Source organism: Heloderma suspectum, chromosome 7 (genome assembly GCF_057233095.1).
Source record: "Heloderma suspectum isolate Gila_16-S chromosome 7, 16-S_ref, whole genome shotgun sequence".
NCBI lineage: Eukaryota > Metazoa > Chordata > Lepidosauria > Squamata > Helodermatidae > Heloderma > Heloderma suspectum.
Window position 1 is genome coordinate 117,535,784 of NC_139464.1, and position 21,623 is coordinate 117,557,406.

At 42.7% G+C, this 21,623-nt stretch overlaps 1 protein-coding gene across 3 annotated transcripts in view; it reads left to right on the top strand.

The window, feature by feature from the left end:
• Positions 1-17,151, top strand: part of SEMA3E (semaphorin 3E) — a 252,483-nt gene extending 235,332 nt beyond the window's left edge. For 2 of the 3 annotated variants that reach the window (XM_084811194.1, XM_084811196.1), the window contains exons 15-17: positions 3,543-3,610; positions 8,041-8,180; positions 14,982-17,144. In XM_084811194.1, the coding sequence (XP_084667320.1) occupies positions 3,543-3,610; positions 8,041-8,180; positions 14,982-15,434 (661 nt within the window). In that variant the 3' untranslated portion in view covers positions 15,435-17,144. Of the gene's footprint in view, positions 1-3,542; positions 3,611-8,040; positions 8,181-14,981 lie in introns of all 3 variants that reach the window. The other variant, XM_084811195.1, reaches the window with a different exon arrangement.
• Positions 17,152-21,623: the final 4,472 nt, after the last annotated feature.

Here is a 21,623-nt window from a genome sequence, read left to right on the forward strand (position 1 = left end):
TCAGCAAGAGAGCAGTGGGATGGGATGAATAAGGCATTGTGGGCAAGTCTAGGGAAGAGAGGTGTTGATACAAGACCAGATTAAAGAATTAAACTTTTAATACAGAAGGTTATTCACACCTAAACCCCACTGAAAAATAGATTAGATCCAATCAGGATGAGCAGTCAAAATATCTTCTGGGTTTTGAGCCTTGGCAGATGCATTTTTAAAGCTTCCACCCCCCAAAAAACAGAGATGGCTAGAAACTTGATTTTGTTAAATAAATATGCTTCTACACAGCTGGATTCTATATGGCATAATATTGTCATCAAGATATATAGACTCCTTCCATCTGTTGTTGAGATGTCTGGAAAGGCATGAAATAGAACTCTGAGTAAAGCTCATGTTTTGGCCAGGACGTGTACTAGAAACTAGAGGCAGATTAGAAAATAATCTGTTTCGAAAACCACTTGCCAGCACATTGATTTTGTTTAAATGTAGGAGCCGAAATGGGAATCTCCAAAACATTTCTGCACCTGATGTCACGTTCCCTAAATATCATTCAAACAAATACTCCCAACAGAATAACTTGATATTATTCCTGTACTTAAAGCAAATAGATTTTGGCTCCTGCACACAGGAGTGATTAATAAATGTATTCTCCCATCTGGACTAAAGAATTGTTCCCTAATGTGTGCACATTAATTGGATAGTGTATTTTATTGCAGATTAGATGCTCATCTAATCATATATCTTGTTTTATAAACCCAAACTTGTGGTAACAATCCAGCAAGCGGTTGATGAGATTTCCAACACTCTTTCATGTCAATGTTGCTTTCTTTGCCTGAGAAAAACCGAGCACTGATTAGTAGTTTTCCAGAACTCGGGGAATATATTTTGATTTAGTTCTTAAGAAAGAATATAGACTTCCTGCTCTGGGGTTTTCTTCATTCAGTCCATTTGCTTTTGCCTGTAAAAAAAGAAAGCAGATCAGTTCAGTCTACAGAGTAGACCTCCTCATTCTATCAGACAATGCTCCTCTCCTAAAATCTAGATGAACCATGCTGTGACAGGAAGGAGGCAATGAGAAGAGAAAATACAGCAACTGAATTTCTTCTGCCCACACAGCTACTGAAGACACAGTAGTCCAGCCTTCCAGATGTGTTAGACTACAATGTCCATCATCCCCAACCAGCATGGCTGGTTGGGGATGATGCGTGCTGTAGCACCTGGTCAGGAAGGCTGCAGTAGCCTTTAATTCAGAAGCTGACAATCTAGATTCTGGTTATGAGCCTTGTTGGCATTTTTATTGGACTGAAACCAAAACGAACATAAAATGGTCATAACTTTTGCAAGCCTGGCATGACCTGAACTCAAATATATTTGGTAAGGTCTGCCAGATCCCAGCCTGAATTGTAAACTGTATGGATATAGGTAACACAAACATTTCCAGAAACTATTGCCTATTCTTTTCATTTTTTCAGTGTACAAAGCATAAATAGTGGGCAGGATCCAACGCTACCGCTCCGCTTACACCATTGCCATAGCACTAGCATACGTGACCTCTACATAATGCCAGTGGCATACGCTGGTATGACTGGTTGGGAAAACATCATTGATGTTGCAGTAGAACAGCACATTCAATACTGCTCACTACTTTGGGGATTGACCAATTGTGTGGGGAAGCACATCATGTCAGAGGATGTGAAGGTTCAAGCTTCAAGCTTCTTGTTCAGCTCACTAAAAAAAATTCAGCTTGACCTACCTCACAAGGAAGGTTGTTGCGTAAGTAACAATGAGAAGAACTGTAATAATGATAAGAGTCTCTAGCTATAAAAGCTAGTGTTGAGTAACAGTTAAAGACTGAGCTGTGATCAATGAAGTCCCTAGTTAAACTAACTCTCACTTCTACCATAAACATGCTAGGTGGCCTTAGGCGTGCTGTTCTCTCTCACCCTCAGCCACCCAGCTGCAATATATATAGATGTGTGTGTATATATGTATGGGTATGGGTTGAACTTCAGTTTACTAGCCTTCATCCAATCCATTACTGGTCCCAGACCCAGAGCAACACTTCCATTGCCTCACCTGACTTAGATGAAAGGAAACAGAGCTGAACTTAGCCTGCTGATGACCCCTCACTCCAGATGACCTCACGCAGTCATTTCGTGTAGATATTAAATAGTACTGGGGATAAGCAGCGTACGGGGACAGCGATATTGACCTACTTCACAGGGTTGTTCTAACAATTACTGAGAGGATTATGTGAAACAGTTTGAACACTCTGAAGTGCAATATAAATACTAGGCATTAGTAGCATGACTGGTTCAGCATGGATGATATTCTACAGAATAATCGGACAGAGTTATCTCTTATCTGCTTACAACTATTAGAGCCATCAAAGTGTATTGTGGTGTACAGAGTAACAAACAAGAAGGCAGGTCCTGAGGAGTTGCCAGTCTAAAATTCAGACAGGAGGAAAAGCAGGCAACAGGATGAGGAGAAGATGGAGGGTGGCATAGCTGGAAGAGGATGTATTCAGTTAAGTTACATGAACCTGAGCTTAATTTCAATGGGGACTGAACAACCTACAGTGGTAGTTTTGGGGGCCAACCTCCACGCTCTGCTAATGGCATTGCAGTAGTTGAGCCGGCTATTTTTCTTTACTCTTTGTAAGCATGTGTGGTCACAATCCAGACTGGGATCATGGCAGACTGGGATCATGGTCTGGTCAGCCTCATGGGTGTAGCAGGCTGCAAGAAGGAGCAACACCAACGGGATGGGGGAAGTTTAAGCTTCCCTCCCCCCATTTCCCCAAAACTCACCCCCTGCACACAGGACGGAGGGGTAAACAAGGAAAAGGGTCTCCATTGAAATCAATAGAGGCTTTCTCTCCAAGCCCCCATGGGAGGTGTGGAATTTCAGGGGAAAAATGGGTGGGTGGAAGATTAAACCCTCCTTTCTCGGAGCACCATGGTCCTGATGCAGATCCAGACTGCATGTGCTTACACAAGAGTAAAGAAAAACAGCAGACGCAGCTTCACCAAAGTGATTAGCAGAAAGTGTAGTCTGGCCCTGAATCTATTAGCTTTTCCATTGTCCAAATAAAAAAGCGAGGCAGCAAAATGCATGTATTAGTTAACATTGTTAGCCTACTCTGTCCCACAGAGGGCACTAGCTATTGCAGAATGTTTTGCTTACTAAATAGACACTAAAGAAATCGCCTGCATCTGTACAGGTGTACTACATACCCCATAAACATGAGGAGGGCTACTCCCATCTCAGGTGCTCTCTCTGTCTGAACCTGAGGGGGATGGTTCCTTCCACCAGACAATGCAGCCTAAGGCCCACTTCTCAGCAAGATGCTATGCCTATGTCTGGACTGTACCACTCAGACTGAAAGGTGTGTAGGTATGCACATGATGGGATGCTCCTCCATACTTATTGATGATGATGAAGAAGAAGTCCCTCTACATAGAAAACTAGATGTCAGGGAGAAGCCTTTCAGCCTGTTCACAAGCTTGAGTGTCTGTATTTTTAAACATGGCTTTTCTTTTCCCTAGACGTTTCCGGAGACAAGATGTCCGTCATGGAAATGCAGCTCAGCAGTGCTTTGGCCAGCAATTCCTTGGTAATTCTCATGCCATCCATTAAGAATATTTTAGTGAGTCAATACATGGAGTTTAACAGTACATACTTTAACAAGGAGCAGCCCTGCTAACTTTATTATACTATCCTACACTACACTAATAGTAGACTTTGTTGTTGTTGTTCAGTCGTTCAGTCGTGTCCGACTCTTCGTGACCCCATGGACCATAGCACGCCAGGCCTTCCTGCCCTGCGCTCTCTCCCGGAGCGTGTAGGTTTATTTTCCTGACTAGTATCTTTATAAATAAGTTTATAAACCAAGCTAGAAACCTGAGGATCGGATTCAGGGCATTGCTTAGACATAAAGATATGTCTAGCAAAGACTTTTTTTTTTAAGTGAAGCGTTCAGGTAGCACTTGCAATATCCCAAGAAAGCGTGCTGAATTTGTAAAGTTTGCAATCCAGCCTTGCTGGATCATGTAACTTTATCCTTTTCGCATGTGGAGCCCCTGTTTCTCACATGTAGGGCACTCATGTGCAGTCAGAGGAGAGGGGCTGTGCCCTTGAAATCACGCTCCTGCATTAGCTTCACTCCCCATCCTCCCAGGTTAAGCACGGGGGTCTGAATAGGACGGATGCACGCACATGCAACGAGAACCAAATCAGCTTATTGGTTCCTTGTAAAAATCCTGGCTGCAAATCATTCCAGGTCAGGCCTGGTTCTTTGCCTGGGCAAGAGGCCTTGTTGTGTATATGGTTACCTGTTTTGAGTATTTCCTGCTGCTCTCTCCACCTACCAGATTTCCCACATGTCTATTTCAAAATCTTTGTCTTTGCCTTCACAACTACCAGCTGCCCTCCCTGTTTCAGCCATCTCGGGTTGGACTCCTGGGCCTAGACCCTTGCCATAACTGTGCCTCTGTTGATCACATGTTCTAGGACAGGGTTGGGAGACTCGTGGCCCTCCAGGTGTCTTGGCCTACAACTCCCATCATCGCCCGCCATTGGCTGTGCTGGCTAGGGCTGATGGGAGTTGTAGCCCAAAACATCTGGAGGGCCACAAGTTGCCTGCTCTGTTCTAGGACCTGACATGAGGCTTCAAGAGAGATTACAGACTCTGCATTTACAATGAACCATAGGAGCAATATATATGGGAAGTTAATCTGGTGGGACTGACCTCTGTTCTTTCAGATATGTCCAGGGGATGGAGGCATGCTAATGGGGTCCTAAAGCAAATGTATTCATATTTGAACCTGCCTTAAATTAATCTCTGCCTACAACTCTCGGGGCTCAACTACTTTAAAGACCGAGCAGCTCCCCCCCACCCCTGCCACCCCCCCACCCTCCGTTTGGGATTTTTATTTACAGTTGTTGGGGAATCTGGTTCTGATTGGGAAACCCAGAGGAGGTTTAATCCTTCCTTCCCCAGTTCTGATTTTACTGATATCCATCCTGCACAGCTAAGGGGCTTAGGAAAAAAGTCCTCATTGGCACAAATGTGGAATTTTTTCTAAACCCCTACCCATGCAGGGAGGAATTATCAGTAAAACTGGAGACAGAGAAGGAAGGATAAAACCTCTCTTTCCCGCACAGGAGGGTCCTGATAAAAATTGGACACCCCCCCCCCCGCAATTGTAAAAAGGGGGGAAAAGACATAGCTGTCTTTAACATAACATGTAGTTGAGCCTTTGTTGTTGTTGTTGTTCAGTCGTTAAGTCCTGTCCAAATCTTCGTGACCCCGTGGATCATAACACGCCAGGCCTTCCTATCCTCCGCTCTCTCCCGGAGTGTGCTCAAGTTCATCTTCATTGCATCGGTGATGCTATCTAGCCATCTCATCCTCTGCCGTCCCCTTCTCCTTTTGCCTTCAATCTTTCCCAGCATCAGGGTCTTTTCCAGGGAGTTTTCTCTTCACATTAGGTGGCCAAAATATTTCAGCTTCAGTATCTGTCCTTCCAATGAGCAGTCAGGAGTTGAGCCTTTAGTCACCATCAACACTAATTCCTTTTCCAAGTGTATCATTTACTGTAGATAGCAGTCATCATTTTGTGGGTCTGGTCCAATAAGTCTAAAGGAGAAAGATCATGTTCTCTCTCTCTCTCTCTGCTAGATATGTTGCCAGATGAAGCTTTGATAGAATACTGATTTCCTGCAGGGCAGATTAGTATGTGGAAGGGAAATACTTCACAACACAAATAGTTTTCACATTTGTCCTGTGATGTGAGGAAATTCCATACTGTTCAGGTTTTTAACACAATTCTCTGAAGAGTAGGATGCTGAACATTGGCAGGAGGTTATATAACATCTTGTTCGCTTTAATTGTAAAATAGCATGCATTGAAACTTTAGATAGGATTGTAAGCCACCCACGGGAACTTTGGATGACAATGTGGTAGATTAGTGATTTTTTTTAAAGGAAATGTTCATCATGCTTTCTACTCCTCTTGTGCTCTTTTGCCAAATGATGATCACAAAGCGGGGACAAAAGACATCACCCCCATCTCGCATTATTGTTAAAAAGCATATTAACAATGCAATCACACATTTGAAGCCAAAAGCACTGTATGGGGGACCTGTTTCAGCAAAGAAACTTTATAAAATGTGCCATGTGTTTTGCAGTTTGCAAGGGGCTGCAAGATCTTTTGGCAAGTTTTTGCATTCTGTAAAGATCAGCAGATGAATAATTTCTGGACTCGGGATAACGAAATAATTTGCTGAGTGGAACTCAGTGAAGCCTTGATCCAGCAAAGCTGTTAAGCCCAAGCTTGTTATTTAGAGCTGGTCATTCTGATTTCATTTAACTCATGAGTGTGAAAGTTCATCTTTCTGCTGAAGCATTTGAGTATCTGACTTGATTGAAACATATAGCTCACTGATACATCTCAATCCCACAAGATGGAGCCTTGTCCCTACAAGATTAGGACAAGGAGTTGAGATTTTCAGATAGTCTATTAAAGAATGTTTAGATGAGCCCTTTGAGTTATTCCATGGAACTGCAGCTCAGCATTCTAAAATGAGGAACTTTTGTTATGCTCAATAGGATTGCCATATTCTTGAATAAGTGAGCAAGCCAGTAGATGTTGCTTACCTTTAAATAAAGGGCAGAGACCATTGATCAATTTCAGTCCTAAAAACAATTGATCCAAAAGGCAGTTGCACTCATGCCTTGAGTCTCCACGCTTCTCCTCTGAGCATTCCTAACTAACAGTAGCTGGGAGGTGGGTGAGGAATCTCAACATTATGGTGAAGCCCCATGTGATAAGCATTTCTCAATTTATGGCACAAGAAGAGACCACAGACGTATCATTTTCTGCAGTGACAAATGTGATGTGCTCCAGGAGCAAGTGTTTTTTATGGGTCAGTTTTGTGAGACTGCTGTTTATCAGTCACCTGCACCCTTTATTCAAACTAAGGAGTGTCAAGGGCATTTTCCACTTGTTCCAGAATATCACAGCCCCAGAGGCTCATAGCAAATGCGTCTGTCTGTCTGTCTGTCTGTCTGTCTGTCTGTCTGTCTATCGATCTATCTATCTATCTATCTATCTATCTATCTATCTATCTATCTATCTACAGTATCTATCTATCTGTCTGTCTGTCTATAATCTATCTATGTTTTTTAGGACTCATATAAGTGCTGTCTCAAGATCCCAACTCTCTTTAATGGTAGCCCTATTCAGGCATTCTAAACCAGAATAGGCTTGACATACAAGGCGGAGGGAGTGCTCTTAACCCCTGCCCCTCTCCATTGCCACGTTTTGTCACCCTGTCTTTGTGGAGAGCAACAGTCCAAAGCGGAGAGCCTCCTCTCTCCTTGGGAGCTCTCCACACAATCTGGATCTCTGGATAATTAGATACCAGTTTTCAGATATTATAAAATGGGCGTGTCAGGATCCATATGTAAACAACATAATGTCCCAGTTCGCACAACACGAGGGCACTTAATAAGCCACAGTGCATTGTTAGCACCCCTACAGATGCTGGCTGCGTGCTGGCTCATTTCCCTAATTACCCCCACCAAGTGTTGGTTCTGGGTCTTTTGTTAACCACCCCAGCCACCCACCCTCACCAGGTTTGCACGTAACAACAAGCCACGCTTAGCCGCGAGTAATTAGAGTAATTGAGTGGCACGCGTGGGGGTGGTTAATAAGCCACCGTGACTTATTAAACCCAGTCAATATTTGAAGTAGCCTTTTGTCAGGTTCTCCTTTGGTAGCACTTTTTACCAAAGAACAACAAGAGAAGCTACTCCTAATCTGTACATACGTTCTTTAAAACAAAGAGTAACTTGCTATGATCTCAGAGACCATGGCAATATAAGGAATTAGTCCACTGGTAAATTCTTAATTGCTACATTAATTACTATGAAGGTTATTTGTGCATGAAGGGTGAAACCCAAAGATTTCCCCAGAAGTCTGGAGATAGCTCAGTGTGGATGACAAATCTCAGAGAGTTTTGTGTATTATCTCCTTTATAGGAGAATCCATGGATAAGATTGAAGAGCGTCTGGTGTATGGAATAGAATACAACAGCACTCTCCTGGAATGCGTTCCAAGGACCTTGCAAGCAGAAGTGATCTGGTTTGTACAGAGAGCGCATGAAACCCGAAAGGAAGAGGTACCTTTTCACTGAATTAAAGAGTAAAAGCTTTCTTAACCAGGTTGTTGTATCTATTTCATATGCTCTTGTATTCATGACGTTCGATAACATGTGCAAAGAAAGTGGCGTACATTTGAAAAATGCACATAGAAAAATGCATACATTTGAAAAATGTGCACAAAAATGTGCACAAATTTCTGTGCAGAGTGGGGGTGGATGGGTAGAAAGCCCGTGCAAGTGGAACAAACTTGGCAGTGGAAAAATGAGAATCTCAACATGATTGAGCTTGACAGATTCACCCATTCCTGTCTTTAAAGAGTTATATGCTCTGACTTGGATTCCTGCACTGAGCAGGGGGTTGGACTCGATGGTCTTGTAGGCTCCTTCCAACCCTACTATTCTATGATTCTATGATCTTACGCTATCTGCAGATAAGGGTATTTTGAAATTAGGGCATTCAGGTTACGTACATGGTGATGGACTTAGGCTTCTGAATCCTCCCTGTATATGGACAGCCTCTCCAAACCGTGCCTCAGAATAACTTGGATATTACCTGAGATCTTTCCCCCAAATTGAAAGATATTGGGCAGGTTTTCAAGCTAATCTGAGGGAGCCCTAAAAAAATTATTTGCCCATCTTCCTAAGGAGTTTCCTCCTCCTCATGCAAGCTAATAGACCTGAACACACTCCATTAGCTTGCAAGGGGTGGGGGGAACTCTGCAGGGACCTAGTATAATGGGGAAGGAGGGAGGCCTGGTGAGGATCAGTGGACCTTCTCCTACCCTTGGACTGGGGCCTGCATGGTTCTTCTCCCTCCCATGCAAGCGAATGGAGCAACTTCAGCATAGGGGAAGCTGGCAGTTATCCTCCAGGTCTGATTCATTCCAAGCTGAGTAATAATTAAAAGACTAATAAAGCCCACCTCTCCTTTTAGGCAGGCTTTGATGAGCTCCCAAAGTTCTTTTCTGGGCAGGGCCTTTATGCACATAGTACACACTAGCATAACACATCCACTACAGATAAAGGATGGCATTTACATGTGCCAGTCATGATTCATGTTGAAGATTGTATACACCTTGGGAAAAGCCATGTGAGTCCAAAGTTCATGCTTGACCCATATCACATGGAGGGGCTGTGGCCCAGCGTTAGAACCCCTGCTTTGCATTCAGAAGATTCTAGGTTCAATCCTCAGGATCTCCAGGTAGGGCTGGAACACCCCTGCCTGAAACTCTGGAGAGCTGCTGCCAGTCAGTTTCGACAATACTGGGCTAGCTGCACCAATGGCCTGACTCCATCGAAGGCAGCTCCCTATGCTCCATATGTATAATCTAAATTAATGGGTCATATGTAGCAATCTTGTTCTGAATGTACACAACTAAGAGTATTCCTTTCCCATTTAAGTTATTATGTTCCTGTGATTTGTGATAGCAGTTTCAGACAACCAAGCTAGCACATCATAACTGCAAGTGGGTTGTCTGAATCTACGCTGAGTGAGCATTTTAGGAGTTCATTTAGGAGCTGTGTGGCCATCTGTTTCATATGATGGCCGCATCTATCGTACAAGAACCTAATCCATCATGTACATTGTAAGAAGCAAATGAGGAAGGATTAACAAAAGAAACTCAGTTATACTCTGAGGTCCTGGAGGAAACTCCTGTGGTGCAAGATCTTTTCCATTGGATTGCCTTGAAAATGTACTGAATTCTGAAGGCAGTAAAATACCGCTAGTGTACTAAATATGCTATGCCCAGTATATTGAGAAAATGCTGCATTCTACCAGTGCCTTTCTCCCCCCATGTTTCTCTTGGCAGGAGTTATTTCTTGTCACGGAATCCCAAGAAGGAGAAAAATGGCTGGGGAAAAGCCGAAAACAGTTTAACTCCAGCCATTTTTCTCCCAGCTCAGGTGACTTCCAATCATAGAACCCAACTGAGAGAAATATGATGGGGCAGAGGTGATTTTAGGGTATGTGTGTAAGGAATAAATCAGAAAGGGCCTCTTCCTCTCACCAGTCGTGCTGTGCTTTCAAACCCCTCTCTTCGTTTTATAAAGAATTGGCAATGACCCAGTTCTGAGCCACAGAACTGCTGCGATCACCTCTGCTATCATCCTAAGACCCATTGATTTCAATGGGAAAGTTAAGCGCAACTCTCGTACTTAAAATATTGTTGTTAAGTTGTGTCCGACTCTTCCTGACCCCATGGACCATAGCACGCCAGGCCTTCCTATCCTCCGCTCTCTCCCGGAGTGCGCTGAAGTTCATATTCATTGCAGTGGTGATGCTATCTAGCCATCTCATCCTCTGCCGTCCCCTTCTCCTTTTGCCGTCAATCTTTCCCAGCATCAGGGTCTTTTCCAATGACTTTTCTCTTTGCATTAGGTGGCCAAAATATTTGCGCTTCAGCTTCAGTATCTGTCCTTCCAATGAGCAGTCAGGATTGATTTCCTTTAGGATGGACTGATTTGACCTCCTTGCAGTCCAGGGGACTCGTAAGAGTCTTCTCCAGCACCACAGTTCGAAAGCATCAATTCTTCGGCGCTCAGCCTTCCTTATAGTCCAGCTCTCAAAGCCATACGTTGCTACTGGGAAAACAGTAGCTTTGATTATATGGACCTTTGTCGGCAAGGTGATGTCTCTGCTTCTTACTATGCTGTCTAGCTTTGCCATCGCTTTCCTCCCAAGGAGCATGCGTCTTTTAATTGCATGGCTACAGTCACCGTCTGCGGTGATATTGGAGCCCAAGAAAATAAAACCTGTCACTGCTTCCATTTCTTCCCCTTCTATATGCCAGGAAGTGATGGGGCCAGATGCCATGATCTTCGTTTTTTTAATGTTGAGTTTCAAACCAGCTTTTGCACTCTCCACTTTCACCCTCAACAAGAGGCTCTTTAGATCCTCTTCACTTTCTGCCATTAGGGTGGTATTGTCTACGTATCTGAGGTTGTTGATAATTCTGCTGGCAATCTTAATTCCAACCTGTGATTCATCCAACCCGGAGTTTCTCATGATGTACTCTGCGTATAAGTTAAATAAGCAGGGCGACAATATGCAGCCTTGTCATACTCCTTTCTCAATTTTGAACCAATCAGTTGTTCCATGTCTGGTTCTTACTGTTGCTTCTTGACCCTCGTACAGGTTTCTCAGGAGACAGGTAAGGTGGTCTGGTACTCCCATCTCTTTCAGAATTTGCCACAGTTTATTGTGATCCACACAATCAAAGGCTTTAGCGTAGTCAATGAAGCAGAAATAGACGTTTTTCTGGAATTCTCTTGCTTTCTCCATGATCCAGTGAATGTTGGCGATTTGATCTCTAGTTCCTCTGCCTCTTTGAAACCCAGCTTGTACTTCTGGTAGTTCTCGGTTCACATACTGCTGAAGCCTAGCTTGTAGGATTTTGAGCATCACCTTGCTGGCATGTGAAATGAGCGCAATTCTGCGGTAGTTTGAACACTCTTTGGCATTGCCCTTCTTTGGAATTGGAATGTAAACTGACCTTTTCCAGTCTTGTGGCCACTGCTGAGTGTTCCAAATTTGTTGGCATATTGAGTGCAGCACTTTAACAGCATCATCTTTTAGGATCTTAAATAGCTCAGCTGGAATACTGTCATCTCCGCTAGCTTTGTCGTTACTAATGCTTCCTAAGGCCCACTTGACTTCACTCTCGAGGATGTCCGGCTCAAGTTCAGTGACTGCACTATCATGGCTATCAGGGACATTCAGATCTTTCCTGTATAGTTCTTCTGTGTATTCTTGCCACCTCTCCTTAATCTCATCTGCTTCTGTTAGATCCCTGCCTTCTTTGTCCTTTGTCATGCCCGTCTTTGCACAAAACGTTCCCTTGAGATCTCCGATTTTCTTGAAAAGATCTCTAGTCTTTCCCATTCTGTTGTTTTCCTCGATTTCTTTGCATTGTTCATTTAAGAAGGCCTTCTTGTCTCTCCTTGCTCTTCTCTGGAACTCTGCATTCAGTTGGATATATCTTCCCCTTTCTCCCTTGCTTTTCGCTTCCCTTCTTTCGTGAGCTACTTGTAAAGCCTCCTCAGACAGCCACTTTGCTTTCTTGCATTTCTTTTTGTTTGGAATGGATTGAGTTGCTGCCTCCTGAACAATGCTACAGACCTCCATCCATAGTTCCTCAGGCACTCTGTCTATCAGGTCTAATCCCTGAAATCTATTCATCACCTCCACAGTATATTCATAAGGGATATGATTTAGGGCATACCTGAATGGTTTAGTGGTTTTCCCTACGTTCTTCGATTTAAGCCGGAATTTTGCAACAATACGCTCATGATCTGAGCCACAGTCAGCTCCACGTCTTGTTTTTACTGACTATATAGAGCTTCTCCATCTTTGGCTGCAAAGGACATAATCAATCTGATTTCGATATTGACCATCTGGTGATGTCCATGTGTAGAGTCACCTCTTGTGCTGTTGGAAAAGAGTGTTTGCTATGATCAGCGTGTTCTCTTGACAGAACTCAATTAGCCTTTGTCCTGCTTCATTTTGTACACCAAGGCCATGCTTGCCTGTTATCCCGGTGATTTCTTGACTTCCTACTTTAGCATTCCAATCCCCTGTGATGAAGAGGACATCCTTTTTTGGTGTTAGTTCTAGAAGGTGTTGTAGGTCTTTATAGAACCGATCAACCTCAGCTTCTTTGGCCTCAGTGGTTGCGGCATAGACTTGAATTACTGTAACGTTGAATGGTTTGCCTTGGATTCGTACTGAGATCATTCTATCACTTTTGAGATTGTACCCCAGTACTGCTTTTCCCACCCTTTTATTGACTAAAATTCAATAATTTTTATTAATTGACCTTACATTCCAAGTTCCTAAACAATATTGTTCTTTACAGCATCAGATTTTCTTTTCACCACCAGGCACATCCACAGCTGAGTGTCCTTTCGGCTTTGGTCCAGCCACTTCACTCTTTCTGGCGCTACTTGGAAATACCCTCTGCTCTTCCCCAGTAGTATATTGGACACCTTCCGACCTGAGGGGCTCATCTGGCGTCATATCTTTTAGCCTTGTGATATGTTCCATAGGGTTTTCTTGGCAAGAATACTGGAGTGTAGGGATGGCGGAGAATTTCGCCACGGATTCCAGTGAGGCCGGATACTAAAGAATCCGGCCCCCTGAAATCCGTGGCAGAACGGCCTCCTGCCCCCCCACGGAATCCCCCCAGGACGGCACTTACCTGGGGCGGATGCGGCGGCAGCAGCTCCAGCGGCTGGTCTCCTGGCCGGCTGCGGCAGGGCTGCTGCCACCGCCATTGCCATCCTTGGACCGTGATAGGCTACGTAAGAATTTACGTAGCCTATCACGGCTAACCTAAACAAAAAAACAACGCAGCGTATGCAAATGGTGGCGGCTATGGCGGCCGCCATTTGCGTTCTCTATTTTTCGCCGATTTATCTTACATAAATATTTACGTAAGATACATTGGCGAAAAATAGAGAACACAAATGGCGGCTGTCGTAGCCACCGCCATTTGTGTACGCTGCATTGTTGTTGTTGTTTTTAGGTTAGCCATGATAGGCTACATAAATTCTTACGTAGCCTATCATGGCTGTCTGGCTGGATGCAAATGGCGGCCGCTACAGCGGCCGCCATTTGCGTCCACACCAGGCTGTCTGCGGATGGAAATCTGGCTGCGGACAGCCCTGGCCTGCTTCTCCGCGGCCTGGCTGCAGAGCGGAGGCAGCCATCGAGGATTCCGGGGGCGAGGAGCGGATCGCCTCCCCCCCCCGTCGTGGATTCCAGGGGGAGGGACAGAGCGCCTCCCCCCCCCCAGCAGATGCCCCAACCAGAACCAGGTAAGTGATTCGTACATCCCTACTGGAGTGGGTTGCCATTGCCTTCTCCAGTGGACCACATTTTGTCAGAACTCTCTGCCATGACCTGTCTGTCTTGGGTGGCCCTGCACGACATAGCTTATAGCTTCACTGAGTTACGCAAGCCCCTTCGCCACAACAAGTGGTCCATGAAGGGGACCACTTAAAATGAGTGGTACCTTAAAATGCTTAGCTTTTGACTGGATTGTGCCCCAAGATGTTTGAAATGAACATGATTGCACTATGTTGAAGAAATCGCCAACTTTCCCCCCCCCATGTCCCTTGATATGCTTTCCAGCCTTTCACGAGAAATCAGTCAAACTACATAATTTTGTGATCCTGTCCTTACTTTTTAAATTCCTCTTAGACCGAGTCACCTCTGACTTTCCCTGACTCATACATTGGTTATTCTGATTTAAAATTTTAAAGAAGTTCTTAGGATCATATTGTACATACATTGGTTATTCTGATTATTCATTATTCTGAATAGTTGATTATTCTGGTTACTGGTTAATAATTGGTTAATAATTGGTTATTCTGATTATTCATTATTCTGAATAACCTATACATTGGTTATTCAGAATAATATATAATCAGAATATATTGGTTATTCTGTGTTGTTGTTGTTGTTTAAGTTCTTATGATCATATTGCATTCTTGCTTTATTTTCATTGGATAATATGATTATCCAAAAATTCTTAATAATAATCAGATTATCCCCCCAAAAAAGTTCTCACAATTATCCAATGAAAAAAAAATGTTTTTATGATCGTATTAAATTCTTAATAATTATCCCCCCAAAAAAGTTCTCACAATTATCCAATGAAAAAAAAATGTTTTTATGATCGTATTAAATTCTTAATAATTATCCCCCCAAAAAAGTTCTCACAATTATCCAATGGAAAAAAAATGTTTTTATGATCGTATTATATTCTTGCTTTATTTTCATTGGATAATATGATTTCCTCTTTGTCCTGTGCTCAGGTGAAGACTGATGACAGGGTACTCAAAGTAGACCTTGGCCTCTTATTTTTAAGGCTGCACAGGATGGATGCTGGGACATATTTCTGCCAGACAGTGGAACAAAGCATCGTTCATACAGTAAGAAAAATCACACTTGAAGTTGTGGAAGAAGAGCGTGTAGAAGACATGTTCAGCAAGGACTATGAGGAGGATGTCTCTCATAAGATGCCGTGTCCTGCACAGAGTAGCATCCCGCAGGGCTCAAGGCCATGGTACAAGGAATTCCTGCAGCTAATAGGTTATGGCAACTTCCAGAGAGTGGAGGAGTACTGTGAAAAAGTGTGGTGCACTGATAAGAAGAGGAAAAAGCGGAAGATGTCTCCATCCAAGTGGAAGTATGCCAATCCACAAGAGAAGAAGGCACGCATCAAACCTGACCATTACCGTGTCCCCAGGCACACTGCTATTTCTTGATGGGGGTGGGGGAAAACTCACCCTCGGTCTTTCAAGGCAGCATTCTTTTGTTTGGACCTAAGGAAAAGGAAATCAGTCTTGGATTTGGTAATTAATACAGGTTTATATATATATGAAATGCTGAGACTGGAAATGATTAAAAGTGATTTTAGTAAGTTATACACTGTTTAGATGCATTTTAAAAAATCTGCTTGATTCTTGATCCTAATTGTACCATTCCATACCGTGTTTTCTATTTAAGGACAGTCTGACAGTCATCGTATTCAACGTTTAGTCCAATTAGTCAAGCTTGGACCATGCTTGTGCTGTATATTCTAGTGTGTTGTGAGGATATTTAAGTGAAAAAATGCTGAAGCTTCAATAAGCAAAAAAAAAGCCAATGTATTGTATAGTTTCTTTATGATTTCACAAATGTCTTGTTGATTTTTTCATGGGGCATATCCTGCATGGCCCATGGGCTCTTCCTGGACTCCTGAGAATCCCAGTTTTCAATTCTGAAGAGCATGTTTCTAGTTCTTATTGGTGCAGAAATCAGTTTGGAAATGTGATGGCTGGAGCAGAAATGATGAAGGATCATAAATAAAAGTTTAAAAAGAGCAGAAAGCAAAACTCATTGAGTACATGTAGCAACAGTTAACCATGACTACATCTCATTGAAAGCAATCAAATGAGACTTAGGTGTGATTGACATAACATGAGGGGTAATAACCATGACTATTTCAGCTGAAATGTGTCCCCCAAATAGTTTTGCTATGGTTTCCAAATCCATGCATCAAGAATTAAAAAGGTTTCCTCTTCTGAGGATAATAAGTTCCTGTTATGAATCATAGTAGGAGTGAGTGCCATATGCCCACCAAATCCAATTTGCAAATTAAAGTGATGGTCTGTTCCCTTGCTACTTCTTCCTTTGCCTGATACCACCAGCCCTCTGTCCCATGTGCTTAAGAGAGGACTGGGCATGTGTACATTTAAACAGCCCTGTGTTTAAAAGCACAAATATTGGCCAGATCTACACCTTGTGTCATATCACAACGATCCCATCGTGGTAACGCTATATCTCTCTTGCACATTTGTAGCTCGTAGGACACACAGTTACATTTGTTGCAGTATATGGAACAAAAAGCATGAAATAAGACTACAGAAGAGGTATATCGAATGTATAATGTCCCCAGCAGTTATCAGTACACTTCAATACTACTATAAAACAGCGTAGGTCTAGGCATCATCAGAACCACTTTGGCCCTCCATCCTGTAATAAGTTATTTCCTTATTGTGGAAGTGATAAACAGGAAGCCCAGCCCTGCTTTTTTGAGCCATTGATATTGTTAAAGGTCTGATGAAACTTGCTGCTACTTTCCATGTTTGACTTATTGTTTCCATTTACTTCTGAATCGCAGCCAAACAGCACCTTTTGATTGTGCCCAATGTTTACTGTTTCCCTCTAGGAGGTTGGAATAATGCGAACAATCTGCCTTTGGAGCAAACTGTTTGCTTTCTGGAAGGCTAATATGGGTACCCTCTTGTGGCAAGAAAGAGCATTTCATTCCGCTTTCTATATATGTACTCTAAATTTCATCACAATGTCATAGATCAGGACTGTGCTAAAACCACAGAATGTTTCATATTCACTTTTGTAAGTGTCGAGCAGCACCTCTCGTTTCCTGCAGTTTTCAGTTTTCATGGCAAAATAACACATTCTTGATATTTCAGTGCGTTCTCCTTGGGGTCATTTTCTTTTCCTTTTCTCTTTACTGTTCTCAGCCTCATTTGTTTAGTCTTGCAGAATCCTCTAAGGCAGGGGTGGGAAACTTGTGGCCCTCCAGATGTTTTGGCCTACAACTCCAGTGATCCCTCACCATTGGCTTTACTGGCTAGGGCTGATGGGAGTTGTAGGCCAAAACTTCTGGAGGGCCATAAGCTACCCACTCTTGCTCTAAGGTAACTCTATTATTATTATCATCATCATCATCATTATTATTATCATTATTATTATTATTATTATTTTCTATTAGCACTTTTAAAGCTGCAGTTCTGTGCACACACTTACCTGGGTGTAAGCCCCATTGAAATCAATGGGTCTTACTTCTGAGTAGGCTTGTATAGGATTGCACCGCAAGTGCTCTAGTGATGTACATTAACAATGTCTACTCAGAAGTAAGTCCCACTGAGTTACGTGAGGCTTATTCCCTGGTAAGTACAGGATTGCAGCCTACTTCTCTCATTCACCATCCCACCAGTTCCGGGAGGTGAGTGATTAATTTTGTTAATCAGGACACTGAGACTCAATATATCATGAGAGAGCGGATTTGAAGAAGGCTGTCCTGGATCTACATCCATCATTGGGTCAGAATCCTTGCTTGGAGCGGGGTGGTGCATTAGTACTACGGAAGCTAATTTGGCAGTCCTGCCAAGTCGAGCATGAGATTGATTCTGGTGTAGTTCACTCACAGCTAGGCCAGCACCTGCAGAGATGAGATTGCCTTTCCAGAGTTTACAGATTTCCAGTGCTGCCCTTGCTGAGATAGTTAAGCAGATTTGGGGGGTAGGGAACGGATGATCGCATCATTTAACGAACTGCTTGACTGTAAAGCACCATGCTTCCATCATTTCAAAAATGTACTCACTTTCTGTTTCCCCCAGCCTCCCAGATAGGGCTCCATCAATCAAAAGAACAATTGAGCAGAGATTATGGTGAAAGCTCTAGGGAAGCATCATGCTCAGCTCCTTTGGGAGGGAGAGACTATCTTGAGACTATACCCTGTGACTAACAGGCTTTATAGAATAAAGTCAGTCTACGAATGTGAGTTTGCCAATTAAGAGACCTTTACTGAAGTTATAATCATTTCCGTTACTTCAGCTGTTGATGTCTAATAGCTACTTCTCTTCATGTAGACTAATTAAATGTGAACTGAACTGCTAGACTTCTCCAGATGTCACTGTGTGTACATAGCTGTTCCAGTGGGGTGATAGGGGAAACCTATGCTCTTGCACCCCTCCCATTAATTTCAGTTGAACTGGACTTGTTCAGGAAAACGTCCCAGTTCTTTCTGAGTAACCTAAGAGCTGGGATACTGCGGAGGAAAGAGAAGGCCCCACATTTTTGTGGGGGCCTACGTGGCCCTCCTTTTGAAAGTAGTGAGTGATGTGCTGGCAACCTAGGGAGGCAGAAGGTGATCCATTGAGCCCTTTGCTGGTTCTTCTTCTGTGTGCAGCTGCATTCGAGGAGGAATGGGTAGGAATGGATCAGTCCCTTACGGTACAATCGCATGCATGTTTAGACAGAATAAGGGTGCAACAGCCATAGGATTGCTTGGTTTTCGGGAACCAACCTTGGAGCCCTCACTCTGAGATTGGTTCCTGGAAAACCACCTCCGCACCCTTCCCCTGCTGCCTCATAGGCAGTGCGGATCATCCCTGGGCTCCATGCTCGGAAGAGCAGCGTGGAGCAGGGCAAAAGGGGGCGTTCCCAGGGGTGGGGAGTGCAGAAGTGCTGGCATAATGCTTCCTATGTGTTGTACGGCCTCCCCACCCTCCAAAATCCCGCTGCTAGACAGCCAAAATTGGCCATCTAGCCACAAATGCAGGGTGGCGGAGTGCGGAGAAGATCCCCTCCATGCCCACCCTGCATTGGATAGGCGGTCACCCTCAAGTTTGGAAGCAGCTGCCTATCCTGAAAAAAGGCCTACAACTCCTAGCATGCCCCAACTAGCCGTGCTGACTGGGGAATGCTGGGAGTTGTAGGCCTTTTTTCTGTCTAAAGTTCTAAACATGCATAGGATTGTGCCCTTAGCCTCTAAAAGGCCTTAATGGGTTTATGTCTTCTAGCTGCTACGCAATAACATGGCTGCTTTCTGAAACGGCGAGGCAAAATTTTCAGTTTCTAGTTATTTTTCTATTGTTCTTGTAAAACAAATTACACAACGTGGGCAAAGCCTTTGTGTTCTCCAAAGCTCTTCCATTATTTTAAAAAAGAAAAGTCCCACCTCTTCCACTGCTCTATTTCTAAACCCATACAATAACAGTAAAAAAAATTTTTAAAAAACCCTGAACAGTCAATGGATCCAGTGGAGAAAGTAAAAACATCTTCCTTCTTCAGCCAAGAATATCAGCCAGGCAAACCCTCGTGCAGAAATTCTTTCCATTTCTACAGACTGAGCTGCAAGGACAGAAGATCCATTAGGACGAAACCCACAAAGGTTCCCCAAGATGCTGGTGCATCAGCTCTATGTTGATACACAACTGAACGGTGGCATCTGCATTTTATGAAACTTGTAGAACCACAATGCACAATGCAAAATCCATTCATGGGATCCAAACTGCAAACCAGAAAAAGTGACCATCCCAATGTCACATTCCCTCAGTGACTCCATCAGCTGGTTATGCATAAGGATACTTCAATCTTTGCGAATTCATGTATGAAATGACTTGATCTGCACCTCTTGGATTAATGTGCAGAGCCAAACTTAGCCATCCACTGGAATTTATACTTATCTGAATGTTGCAGTTAAATGTATCAAAATACACATTTCAATACATATTTTGAGAGAAAATACACATTTCAATTAGGGATAGGGGAATCTATTTTTTCAAGGTTCAAACTTCTTGCAGCATAATTTTTTACACCCAGTTTCTGCAAGTTTGCAAATATTTTGATTAACAGCCTGCATGAAAATTCATATGCACTTTTGTACACGTTTCTCCCACTATATGCCTTTTTTGTGTGCAATTTTCCCTATTCAATGCATTTTTGATCAGCGAACTGCATCACAATATTTGGAGAAGTGCAAAAGCAGAAGAATAATTGCATTCTAGTTCATGTATTAGTCCAGGAAGTGCAAATTAGATAGATTCATATTAAAATGCGAATCTAATTTCTCCCCCATCCCTAATTTAAATATATTAAAATATAGATTTTAATATGTACTTTGAGAGATTGTTTTTAATTTTTATTGTAAAATTTCAATAATGCAAAATAAAACCAAAAAAGAGGAAAAGAAGAAAAAAAAAGCTACATAAATTTGAATATATCCATTTCAATGCATGTATATGAAATGTGAGTACTGCTTTCTAAGAATTATACATAGATTTTAACAAAAGCAGACCAAATATCCAAATAAGTATCCATTTGCAGGTGGCATCTATTCACCGCCCATTCAAATGTTGAAAGTACTGTAAGGTTTTCAATCCATTGCATTATAGGAGGCGTTTATCCTTCCAATGCTGTAATATCAGTCTTTTAGCAGTCAAAGGGGTGTGGAGAAACCATTTGCACTGACCATGCATTAAATTTCCAGGAAGCAGTAGATAATTTAAAAGGACATGGCCATCAGTAAATATTAAGCAGTGTTCCAATACAAAGTTTATCCATATAATAACCTCCTCCCACAAAGAGGCACTACTGGGCATTGCCAGAATATATAGTTAAAAGAAGCATTAGCTGTATTACACCTCCTGCAGTTAGCTGACTTAGACAAACCCTTATTAAAGAGAAACGTCCAACAGATACAGAACAAGAGCTTTTGCTGAATAGGATGCAACCTGAGATCCATAGATGCTTCAGATGCAGATGCTAAAGCAGTGATCCATGGATTAGGGGAAATGGGACAATCCAATTCCCTATTCCATTGATCATGGGTCGATATAACTGATTGGCCTCAATAAGTGTTCCCAAAAGCGAAGGGGACTATGAAGTTATAAAAGTGGCAAGGTAAAAATGATAGTTGTCAATTTATCAATTTATCTGTCCAAGTCTGCCACAAAAACATTTTCTTACCAATATTTAAATCTGGATAGAGTCAATTTAGCATGAGAAAATGGATCAAATGTTGATGTGACATATGCCACACATCGCTAACAGTTGTAACTGTGGGAGGAACCCTATCTTTTTTTATGTGCCAAGAACCTAATCCCATCTATTTGGAGAAAGGATCCAGACAAGATGATTCCAAAACTGACTAAGATGGAAAATCTGATCTAATCTAAGTAGAAAGGACCAGAATTTAGTACAGGTCAACGAATAAGCCCAATGATATAAAGCAAGATCCAGAAAGCCAACCCCACCTTCTTGAATTTGAAGTAGCATCCTTTTCAAGGATATTCATGGTGGGAAGGACCCACACACACGCACAGTTTATGAAACAAAGAAAATTGAGTTTTTGAAAATATGTGCCAGGTATAGATAAACAAATC